At 34.1% G+C, this 12,931-nt stretch overlaps 1 protein-coding gene across 1 annotated transcript; it reads right to left on the bottom strand.

Moving 5' to 3' along the window:
* Positions 1–328: 328 nt before the first annotated feature.
* On the bottom strand, positions 329–10,090 carry LOC146957298 (topless-related protein 3-like). Its single transcript, XM_085735642.1, has 24 exons — positions 9,706–10,090; positions 7,851–8,030; positions 7,639–7,752; positions 7,344–7,502; positions 6,854–7,028; positions 6,614–6,743; positions 6,290–6,405; positions 6,022–6,154; positions 5,808–5,917; positions 5,582–5,651; positions 5,436–5,509; positions 5,269–5,364; positions 5,094–5,186; positions 4,531–4,658; positions 4,193–4,427; positions 3,934–4,101; positions 3,741–3,824; positions 3,250–3,399; positions 3,050–3,160; positions 2,660–2,839; positions 2,351–2,575; positions 1,501–1,683; positions 1,237–1,412; positions 329–844 (listed from the first exon to the last, which is right to left on the bottom strand). The coding sequence occupies exons 1-24, from the start codon at positions 9,783–9,785 to the stop codon at positions 628–630; spliced, it is 3,387 nt and encodes a 1,128-aa protein (XP_085591768.1). The 5' UTR covers positions 9,786–10,090; the 3' UTR covers positions 329–627.
* Between the last annotated feature and the right edge of the window lie 2,841 nt (positions 10,091–12,931).

Genomic DNA, 12,931 nt, shown 5'->3' with positions numbered 1-12,931 from the left:
CCAGAAAAGTTCCTAACCTTTGAGGAGACCTTTAACAAATGATAATTTTATGTTTATACTGACACCAAATTCTGTCTATCAATTTATCTATTATCTATTATGTGTAAAAAAATTATCTCACCTACTAAAATATTTTCATTTATAGAGTTCATATCTTTACTAACTCGTTATTACAGTATGTCATAAGATAAATGAGGTCATCAACAAAGGGGGTTGAAAGAGAGACTTCACTGCCCCCTAAAAGGGAGATTAGTCCCCAACAAAATAGAGTAGTATCTTGAACCAATAACATAGGTACCAAAAAAATATATAAACATTAAGTATTCAATTTTAAGGTGGAATTCTCTCTGACATCTATTTTCAATTATGACAAATTGACAACAGATTTTATACATACATACCATAATGAGAGGGTGTTGGCACACGCCAATTGTAGCAAGAAATGATAACATTACAATGAAATAAACATAATTTGGGCTAACTAGAATAAATTTAAGGTATACAGGAGGGCATATGTTCAATGACCTGATTTGGATGAGGGACAAATTGGCGAAACAAAACCTAAAAACCTAGGCTGATAAAATTACAAACAGAAAGAACTAAGTTATATAATAAGTACAACGATTCTTATCGTTGGGCCTGATCCGCTGTGTGGTTGCTGGTTGTAGATGGTGATGGGGCCTTACCATTCATGATTCCGTTGTCCATAGGCGGAGAAGATCCCCACTTACCCTCTGATTCACTGGGTTCTATCACTTTGACAGACCCATCACTCAACCCTACAGCAAATTGGTTAGGTTCTAGTGGATGAGCCGCAATCACAAGAGGATACACAGCTTGGCTTCTGCAATACACAACAACACAAGCAAGTGTCAAGCTCCTAAACACAAATTTTGCTGAAAATCTATCACGAGAAGACCCCTTAACACACTAACAAAATTTCACACATTTATCTTTTTCAGATCCATGCAAGAGTGCACTATCTTTACAAGTTACAAATATCAAATCGCATCTCATCCTAATATAAGGAGGGATGTTTGCTATTAACAAAAAAGACATAGTATAATATAGATGGTCTTCAAATTGAAATTACTAATACCTTGTTGATATCCAGAAACCGATATAGAAACCAATAAATATCTTGTATTTTACATAGAATTTTTTTTCTGAGCCTTGAAGAAAATGTTTAACATTTATTCCAAAGACTAGAGTGCAATCCACTAAGCTGGAACTTACCTACTTAAAGCGGCTGATGACAAGCATATTGGTGGTGCAATACGACATCTTAACCTCAAGCTGTCCGCATCAAAAACCCCAATGTTTGCATCACAAAATGAAGCATATATTAACTGACTGTTGCAGGAATATGCTGCATATGATATGGGAGCAGACAGAACATCTTGGGGAATCCACTGCAGCAAAAATAAATTATGAGCATATCTCAGTTTCGATCTTGTAACCACCAGCAGCTCTCTCTGAATACAGAAAGAAACCTCATACCTGCCGAATGCGTTCCATCTTGGAGCCATCATATATTGCCAATTGAGTTTCGTGGACTACCAATAAGCGAATTTGGTCAGAATGGAACTGAACACGTGTATCACCAACAGGTGATTTTCCCGCAGGTAGTTGAATTGGAATTGATTTTCTTTTCTCCCATGTATCAATGCTCCACACACACATCTGTAGAACATGCAGAATTCTTAAAACAAAAAAGGCAAAAACATTGAGCACTTGGTGTTGAAATTTGGGGCCTAACTCATCCTTACAAAACCGGTTCATAAGGTGAGGAGTGCCTCTTCTTTATAAACTCTTATCAAGAGTCTTATCTATCCGATGTGGGGCTTGGGTTTTTCCCAATAGAAGGCAACATGTCCTATTGGGAGAACAATGCAATTGATAAAAGCTGTAGAAGCACATATATTTGGGATAGGTGGATACCTCAACTCTAGCACCCAATTGAAAAAAACAATATAACCAAACAAAAACCTACAAATAAATAAGTGCAGCAATCTAGCTACTCAAGAGTGCATCCACAAACTCTTCAACCTTTTCTCAGCTAATCACATAAATCCTTATTGGATGGACATCTTGATGTAAATAAACAGACAAAAAAAGAAGCATCGAGTCAAAGCAGAACACAAATTAGAAAATAATTCTGAGCTACAAGCAATAGTCTTTAAATTGAAAATTATATTTAACAAAAGAAGGATGATTACAAACGATGGAAAGTAGGATGACCAACAAAACAATCTCCAAAACAAATTATTACGAACTAAACTGATTTATATAAAATATTTTCCATGCCACTCAGAATCTTTTAACAAAGGAGAATGTCTAAAAGACTTACTTGAGCATCAGCGCCGGATGAAACCAGGATGTTAAGATTGGTTGAAAAGGCTAAACCAGTAATTCGTCTCTGGTGACCTTTCAATTTTGATTTCACCTCATCCACTCTCACATTATAGATGTGAATGGTTGAATCTTCCATCCCAATGGATATAATGTTGTTATCCTGAGGATGGAAAGCTAGGAAAGTAGATGCAGGAGGTGGTGGCATGAATGTTGTCATTACCTATAAAAAAAAAAGTAAATTATAAGTAACCAATGAATTTAGCTGCTGAATAAAATATCAGGGTTGTATATCAGGAGTACACACCTTGAATGTCATCATGTTAAATAGTGAAACTTTTCCACCACAGGCAGACATAACATAAGAGTCATTTTTTGAGAGTGCAATGCAAGGGACTGCTTCTTCAAGGTTGACACCCGCGATATCGTTAGTCATAAGAAGACCACTGTTGGGTTGCCAACGTTGTGGAACAACACTGGCAGTTGCCTGTAATCACATGAACTTCAGAGTTATGTTCTCTATTGAAAGGGAAAAGCTAAACGAAAGTATAAAGAAAATTAGTTCATTGCGAGCCCACTGTTGGGTTGCCAACGTTGTGGAACAACACTGGCAGTTGCCTGTAATCACATGAACTTCAGATTTCTGTTCTCTAATGAACGGGTAAATACGTAAACTAGTTTATTTGCTTAAGACTACCTTCCCAGTGGGATTTTGTTCATTGCGAGCCCATTTCCAAAGCTTCTGGACACCATTTGAACCAAGGGCCAAAATACCAACAGCAGAATTTGTGTATAAAAGCCGTACAACCTATATATGAATCAGAACATTAAAGCAGAGAAGAATACAAAGTTTGCAACATAATTATAGCAATCTCATAAATTCAACAGTCAACAGACCTTGCTGAAAGAGTCTGTGCTGTCAGGTAGGGTAACTGAGCGACATTGGACAGGATCCAAAATTTCAGTCAATTGCCATGATTTAGTTCTATCCGTTGAATCTTCCACTCTTGATTTCTCTACACTTCGACTCATGGGATCAACTCCATTCTTGATTGAAAAAGTCAAAACCATTCCATATGTTACAGACAAGTATTATGATACAGTACATAATTCATAAATAAAGAGATAAATAATAAGAAACGAAGTTGATTGAAAATGGAATACGAACACCAAATTATGAAGTAAAATAGATTCATCTACACCTTTATGGTATGAAAGGGTATTGCATTACAGAATTAAAAAAACTATATAAGAAAGAATAAAAGGATCAAAATAGTCCACATGTTTGCGTGCAAGTGTGTGTACTGTGTAGAAAAGAATGAATATAGCAAGGCCATCATGTTAACATCAGAATAAAGAAGGTGCAGTTTACAGGGTCAGGTTCATACAAGAATAGGAGGCGGCCTGACAGGAGAGCTTCTTTCCACTTTACAATTGACGGGACTAACATTAACAGTAGAAGAGCCGGATACCTGTATACCATAAACAGAGTTGGTGTACATTTTGATCCAAAAAAAAAAAGTGTCCTTTATGATCTTAACAGAAGGAATCAACCGGAAGTTTAAAGAACTATATGACTACCTTGATTGAAGAAGATTCAATGGGTGACCTCAATGCTTCAAATGCTGGAGTTTCAATTGTTCTTAAGGATCTAAGACCAGTAGCATTTGCCATTATCTTGAACCCATTGTCCACAGTAGTAACAGCAAGAATATTTCCCTCCTTATTGAATTTCAAGCGTGGAAGGCCCTGAATAGATTCATACAATCAGATAAGGGATGTTTTATAAAGTGTAGTTATACTCCAGATGATTTCAAGCGGTTAACCATAAAATAATGACCTGCAATCCACCATCAGCATCAGTGCTTGCTAGAAGATTAATATTGTCCATGTCCCAAAACTTCAATTGACCGTCTTCACCTGCAACCAAAAAGCGATTTTGGGTTGTGTCAAACTGCACGACGCCATTAGATTTCTTTCTAAATCCATTGTACGTTCTCTTAATGGCTCCTTCGCTTTCATTCCATTCAACAAGGAAAGACTCTCCATCTTTACTTGTCCCACAAGAAAACAATCTGGGAAAGATGGGGAAAATACATTGTAAGGCATGATAAGACACTTTAACAAAATAAACATGCCACTTAACGAAAGAATTACTCTTGTCAAAATCTAACCTACCTACTTCCGTCGGCACTGTAAAGCATTGTAGTACACCAATGACCAGGAGCATCATAGTCGACCCTAGAACCCATGTTATCGTATAACCAGGCCTTTATTTTCCCATCAATGGCAGTTGAAAATATGAACTGCAAGTAACATTAACAACATTTAATGCATGTGTTTGCATGTCTGTACATATAGCATGCAAGAAGATGAACAGTAAATATGCTTATGTAAAAGGGCCAATATATATGTTGTGTTGTAATAAGGATGGGAGCTGTAATTTTCTAAAACTGCAATAATTGAAAGCCACCTTAATGAATATAATACAAAAATAACTGCATACACATTAGCTCATAAATTACTATCTGTTGTTCTTGTTTTGTTGGTGCCTTGAATATTTCCTATACCTATTATGTTCCGTGGTTTATTTCAACCGGTATTTACACTCTTAATTTTGGTACTTTAGCTGTGGCTTATAAAGATATAACAAATTACAGTGAGTGAAATCTACATCTAACCTTCGATAGATAAGAAATTGAAATTTCTGAGTGCCTCAATATTGATATCTACTTTATTACCTGAATATTCTCTTTGTGATGAGGACAGATTGAATATACAGGCGCATCATGCCCCTCAAAGGTAAATAGTCTTCGTCCATTTGCATCCCACACCTATCAAGACATAAGAGTTTCAAATTCGGAAAAATAGATAATTTTTATTTAAGCAAAAATTGAAACAAGTAGATTTATGCACCTTTATCAACTTATCATCACCACAAGTTACAATGCACAGCTGTTTATTTGGAAGAGCAAATGACAAATCATTCACACCACCAACATGGGCATCAACCTGCATCAACAAAGAAATGTAAATCAAACTGCAATCAAAATTTTGACTGTTTCTTCTGGAAAGAATGTCACCTCTATTCGCTGGGCTAGCTCATTTGACCCGGTGTAGGCATATAAATGAATCAGATGTTTAGTAAACGCAACACCTAAAGCAAAGCAATCAGTTAGATATTCGCCCAAAAGCTTAAATATGGTTTCAGAAACATGAAGTTACATACCCACAAAATTTCCATCAGGGCTCCATGTGACACGACTGACAGAAATAGGTGCATCCTTGACTGCAGCTGCCTGCAAATTTCTGAACTATAAATTCCAAAGGTTTTGATTTTTCAAGCATCAAGACTAATGGCCAAACATAATACTATAGTGGCCATTATAGCTTACACTAGTTCAGATTGACAACAGAAGATGTGGTAGAACAAGAAATATTGCACTATATGAAACCTGAAATGGTAATGAGCATGCCGACACATCCCATATCTTGAACGGCTTTGAGACCAACCTTTCTCGTAAACTGAGTTCCCAGAGGGTTATTTCACCATTACTAGAGCCAACTGCTCATTTTAAATATACAACATTAGAAGGAAAAAAAGTTATATTTCTGTTTATCTTTTAGCAACTGAGATATTACACGTGACGCAATCATGATAAACAATACCAAGAAGTAGGGTGTGGTGCGAAGGATGAAAATCCAAGCTTGTCACGGAGGATCCTTGATGCAAAGTCATAGCCACTGTTCTTGGGAGATCATCCAGTGACCAAGAGGCTTGTCGAGCCACGGGATAGGAAACCTGAAATTACATAAATGAACCATAGTTACATGAGTCACCAACCATTACAAAGTCTGAAATAACAAAGATTACTAGGCAACATGAAATATGTGAAGCCACATACATCTTAATTGAACAGAAATTAATCAAAATTACCTCCTCAACAGAATGACCTGGACGAAGCCTTTTCATTAACTGTTCATGATCAGCGTTCTGATAGTCAACAATCCCAGGAGTTGCCGGAGGAGTCCTAGGACGTTTCAAGATAGATACTGTTCGAAAAAGTATAAGGAGAGTGTTTAAGCTGTGATATACTCGTATGAAATTATTGAATAAGTGAAACAGCGCATCAGGAAAATATTCTCCTTGCCACTAAGACATGAAATTACATTTGCAGCTGTAACTATCTTCTGTTATATATATAAAAAAAAATAAAAAAATAAATAAATAAAAAGATGATAGAGCAACTGCTAATTTGACCTTGATTCTGAGGGACCGGCATGGTTGACGATGTGACAACAGCTGCTTGAACAGATGATGAAGCTGAGGCATTGGCCATCCAACCAGCCAAAGCATTAGCATTTGCAGTTGCAACATTAGGAGGGAAGGGCTATAAAAATAAATAAAAAATTATCAATTAATCATCAACACGGTAGCAATTAGATTATTAATCAATTGAAAACATAAGTAACCAGTTGATTGAAATGCAAGGTATCGTACACCATGAGCTCCAAGTGAAGTATAAGCAACAGGCTTTGCAACTGCAGAAATTGGAAGATTGACAGGTGTAGGTGCCAGTGGACCATTAGAAGGTGAACAAGTGTGATCTATAAATAAAGTCTTTATATCTGGGTTTGGCCTTGGGTTCTTACAAAGCTGGTGCTGCCAGTTCAGACTGCAATGATAAAGGGAGACCGATAGATTAATTGATAAAAAAAAGAGAAGGCAAGGCAAAACAAACTAATAATCCGAATTTATAATAATATAGGTGCAAGAAATTTTTTGAATTCTTCTTATTTTACCAAATAAATTGACAACATACAGGGAGTTAAGACATCATGCAAAATATGAATATGTTAATACACTTCCAGGATGAAAAAGCCACGTGATTTGCTTTTCATTTTCTTCAGAATGGCATCAACACCACGAAACATGTGATCCCAAAAAAAGAGAGAACCAGTAGAAGGCTTTAACTTGCTTAATCACATACCTCTGATTGATTAAAGTTCTTAGTCTTGACGACTTGAGTGTCGGGAAGGCAAGCTTATCACGGAAAAGAGGATTTGCCTCTATGAGTTTTTTTAGTTCGATCAACATAATACTTCGAGCAGTTTTGGTGTCACCATACTTGGACAGCTGCTCGTTCTCCCTATCATGAAATAAAATACAGTTCAGTTGGCATGTTTACCACTTAATTAGTCTAAGCTGTGAATCAAAGGCTATTTGAGATATGAATCAGATGTAGATTCTCATCCACCCACCAGATTACATACTATAGATATTACCTGAAATTATTAAGAATTAACAGCTGGGTGATTTCTTTGTATAGTTCCTCATTAAAGGTCGAGAACACTTTTAAATCACCAACTAATATCTCTACAGCCTTTGGTTTGTCTTGCCTAAAATTTTGAAAAACACAAGAGAGTAAGATGTGAAGTTTTTTAACGAGCACAAATTCATTTAGAAAAAGAACTCAAAAGGACACAGTTCCATATACCTGTCAAGTGCTTCCAGATATTTCTGCTTCCTAATTTCAAAGAATATTTTCATTGAGTATCTATTATCATCAACTTTGGTAAACCCTGCTAAATACTTTTCAACTTCTTCCCATTCACCAGCCTGCACTTTTTCCTCAAAGTACTTCATGTTGAAAAAGAACCCTGATTCTTTCTCGAGCCTGCATACATATAAGAGGCGTTTAAAAGAGTGAAACTGAAAGTCAAGCAGATACCTAAAGACAATAAACAACTGCTAAAAGAAAAGATAACCCTCATCCAGAGGTCAATTTATTTTATTATTAAGTTCCAATTCTGTAGTAAGGATATTATATAACTTAGAATTTGATTTGGGGAAATATGAAGTACTAAATACCACAAATCTAATTGTTCCGAGTTTGATTTTAAAAACAGTCATGGAACAGGAAAAAATTATCTTTGAAGCATAGAAAAAGGCCTTAAAATATGTTGTTCAATAAAACATACCATCCAAAAATATAAAATTACACAACTTTTCCGTCCTCTTCTTCATGGTTCTCTTTTGCATCCTTTATTTCCTTTCTCAAGCCTATTTATGTTGTGTAACATAGCACACAACCAAAAGTTGGGCTCTAACTCAATTACATACACAATATTGTTCTGGCTGTGATGTCCCTAAAGGTGCATCAACAGTACCCTAAGTCTTTATGGACAAGAAGTGTTTGACATAGTTGAATGGCCCCAATTCTCCCATAAACCAATTCATTTTTTTTCTTCTGAAAAACCTATAAACCAACTAAACCCCTTGTTTTAGTACCATGGTATGCCAGAGCTCCATGTGAAGGCCCCCATAAATCTAAGGCCTGCCAAATTAAGATCCACTAATTTAAACATAAACAAGTTACTATGATCGAGCTAGGAGTGACCACCCACACGTGAAAACTTTGGTGCCATGATAGGAAAACAAATCTATGAAAGAGTGGGGACAAACATGATCATAACATGAGACAAATATTTGTTCGGGTGCTTAGCTCACAGCTTAAAGCTATTTGTCCCTCACCAAACGTGCGTTTAGCAGCGATTAAACTGCTGCCCTTGCCTCACAACTCGGTGCTGCTTAACCAACTGAGCCACACCCAAGGAGTCAAAGAAAACATGTTTATTACCAATAAAAAGATTTAACTTTTGTATATTTATGCAATTTGTTGTTTTTTTTTTCATTTCAATAAGCGAAGTAACATCATCAGAGAAATGAGCATATATATACATATATATATATTGTGGGAATGGATACCCTTGCCCAGTTGGCAGGGTGATTCAGTCCGGATATGATTTCAACAGTCAATACACAAGTCAAGTACATAATACTATACAACAAAGCATCGTCGCATTTGGTTCCCTAAGTGCAGCTCAGCTCAGGTGGTAAAATGTTGTGGGAACATTCACATTTGATGTGTTGGACGCAAATTCAAACCCACAATACCCCTCTTCACACTTAGTGTATGATTCTCCCTAAAACACTGTAATTCAGCTATTATTCACATCGAAATTTAAATTACAAGTAAAGCAGCAATAAAACAAAAAATTGAAAACACCCATCCCTTCATTAAATCATTTCTCTATTTTTTTACTTTTAATTACAAATAATTACAGAAGTATCTCATTTGCTTACATCATGTTCACTAATTCAAAAAACATAAAACAACAATAAACCAAAATTAAAACACGTTTCACTCTAATTCTTACATCTTCTATTCATCTAATTAAAACCATAAACATCATTAGCATTTACCAACCAAAACAAAAACCATTAAAAAAACCAGATTAGCTTAATTACATAAAACATGCAAAGAGAAAAATAAATTAAAAAATTCTCACTTGTGCACAGATTCCTTGAACTTCTCCTCATCAAGAAACTGAAGTATGAGAAAAACCAATTCTCTACTCAAAGAAGTCATTTTCACAGCACAAATCTCGATCTATCAACACCGATCTTCAAATTCCACCAACCACCGACAAATCAGAGTTGATGAAAATCACACAACAAATTCTCTTCTTCACTCTATTCTTAATTCTGAATTCAAACTCACACAAACTCAAAAATCAAGGAGAATTACATTAGAAAATTACAAAATCAAGGTTCGAATTGAAGAGTTTCGAATTTCTAGGGTTTGAAAAGGTTGAAGATAAGAAAAGAGAGGAAAGAGAAAATGAAGAAAGAAATGAAACTCGCTATCCTCGCTCGCTCGATTTGTTGTATTGTACTGAAAGAAGGGTTTTGCTTTTTCTACTTAATTAACTATCAGATATAAGTACGTTGAGTTATACGATAAGTGGAATGACGTATCGGTTTGTACGAGTGATAAGTGAAGCAGAGTTATGTTGCGGATTCGAAACTAGAAATTAAAATGTAGTGAATATTCAACACACACGTCCATTTGGCCCCATTTATGTGTTTTTTTTCCATTGCTGTCACTTTCGATGCTTTGAATTGATGTATCTAACTACTCTGCCTCCGACTGTTAAATGTTCTGTCTTTACTTTCGCGTTTTCTCGTGAGATCTTATTATTGGGGTTTTAGATTTTTTCGTGAATGAATGTCACGCTCGGGTTGTTTCCTTGTGGGACCCTCATCTCGTGGTCGGTTTTTTCTTTTTTCTTTTTTTCCTTGATGTTTTTTTTTGTCTTGCATGTCTGTTTCACACAACAATGCTATTCTTTTTGAATAACAACGTCCACGTTCTTTTTTAATCTTAGTTGTGATTGTAAAGAATTAGAAAATAAACTTAACTTCAAAATTGTGATGTTTAACAAGACCTTTTTTTTTTTGTCAAAAAAAAAGACTTTTTTTTTAAGCACCGTTTAACAAGATCTTTAAATAAATTATTCTTATCTTTTTATTCGCTTATCGTATTCTTTTAGACACGTTCATGGTTGGCCCAACATACTAATAGGCCGGATGCAAATATAAAAATGTGCCTTTTTAAAGTCCATAATATATATTCTTTGTTTAAATACGTTTGCATAAGTTTGTTAAAACAAAATCATTTGAAAAACTAATGTAATCAATTATGTTTATTTTTTAATTTTGAATTGACGATAAAGTCATTCAATCTTTGTTAACACAATATTAATTTTATATACAATTTTATTAATTTGAATTTTCAAAATAGTATAATTATCATGCCTTTTTTTCACCAATAATAATAATAATAATAATAATAATAATAATAATAATAATGTGAGGCATTTCTGTGGAGTAATATTTCCAAAAGTAAATAAAAGTTGATCGCCTTGGTGAAAATATGGACCGACTCTGGAGACATTCACACTTGTATTATGTATTTGAACTTCATAGCTAACGGTTTGAATTCGTCAAAGAAGAAAATTCTAAAAGGTTAAAAGCGAATAAAGTAAACTTGTTTATCAAACACATTTCAAACAAACTTGTAAACTAAAAGGTTAAAAGTGGTTTATTATTTTTTTTAAAGGGAGGTAGTTTATTGTTGTTACTTAACAGTTTGTGTGTCAACATGACTTCTAACCACACTAAGAAATTCATTTGATACTTTTATATAGATTTTATTCCTCTTAATTGTTTTTTCTTAAATAATTTAGTGGTTAGAAATTCATCTTCAAGAGAATTATTATTCCTCTAAAATATTTTTATATAGACATATTTTATGATTCACATATCTTATATTTAAAATGTTTTCAATTTACATACTTAAACATCGGAAAACTATAAAACACATCAAATGAGTAAATATGACTACTGTAAAATTTATCTTGAATAAAAAAATCGGGCGAGTTGGATATTAAGACTTACTAGAGTAAGAGAAAATACCTCAGAGAAAATATAAAAAAAACTAAAAAATTGCTAACATAGAAATTTACACAATAATTACCAACTAAGAGGGACACGTAATTTACTTGGTTGAGTTAAAAGATTAAAGTGGTTAGAAAGTTAAAATTCAAAGTTTGAGTTTTAATAATTGTGAAAATACTGACATAACAATTAAAATACTAACATTTGTCATTAAAAACACAATAATTACCAATAAATCTATCACATCAACAACAACAAAATTTCTTTTCATTCTCATGAGCTGGGACGGATGCATGTTACTCTATGTGTAGGCTTGTGCCTACACAAAAATGTTAGAAACTTCTTTTTTAGCAGTATAATGTATCAATATTTGACATTTTGACCACATGACTCACATTTATCACAAATCATTTCTCTCTTAACCCACACCTATAATCATATATCTCAAATATTTTTAGTTATCGAGTGGGTGATGATCGGCTAAATGATTGTTTAATTATATATATTGAGAAAAATATTTTTATTGATATCGAAAATGAGAAAATCATTCAAAGTATTCATAAAATGAAAAATCATAATTATTACTATTACAAATTTGTATATATAGCGTCCCCACTATTCGAAAATCCTGGAACCATCGCTGATCATGAATTTTTGTTCATCTTAAAACTGAATTGGAGTTTTTATGAAATGATTAGTTTTGGAGAAGTTTGTTAACGATTTGATCTCGTTCACTTCATAATATTCTTGTATGAGTTGATAATGTTTTATTTTTATGTGTTAACCTTTCGATTCTTTAAACAAAGGTTCTTGATAATTCAAAGTTGAACCAAACTTTAAACAAAGGTTCTTGATAATTCAAAGTTGAACCAAAAGATAAGTAAAATTTAACAAAAAGTTATATCAAAATAAATTTGAATTCTCTCAAACTCATCATATTTAACTCAAAAAAAAAAAAAAAAAGGTGAGTTGTTCTTTTTTTTTTTTTTTTTGAAGGAAAGGTAAATTGTTCTTGGCTAGTGCTCTACGGGAGAAAAACGACACACATTTTGTGGACCGAAACAAACGACAACCTTTCCTTCTATCAATGATCAATGATGCAAAACATTTGCACTTTGCCATTTTGAAAAATATCTGCATAAAGATGCTAACATTTGCGACGTGTCAAGTCATTAAACCTTTGGAATTTAGGGGTAGATGTGAGCATTTTCCATCATTCTTAATATATACTCCTTCCGGTCACATTTATAAAAAAAAATACTTTTTAGATTCATT

Source organism: Medicago sativa, chromosome 1 (genome assembly GCF_051527215.1).
Source record: "Medicago sativa cultivar Bolivia chromosome 1, Bolivia_mono, whole genome shotgun sequence".
Taxonomy (NCBI): domain Eukaryota; kingdom Viridiplantae; phylum Streptophyta; class Magnoliopsida; order Fabales; family Fabaceae; genus Medicago; species Medicago sativa.
Note: the sequence above shows the minus strand (reverse complement) of the source record. Positions and strands in the feature narration are given on the sequence as shown.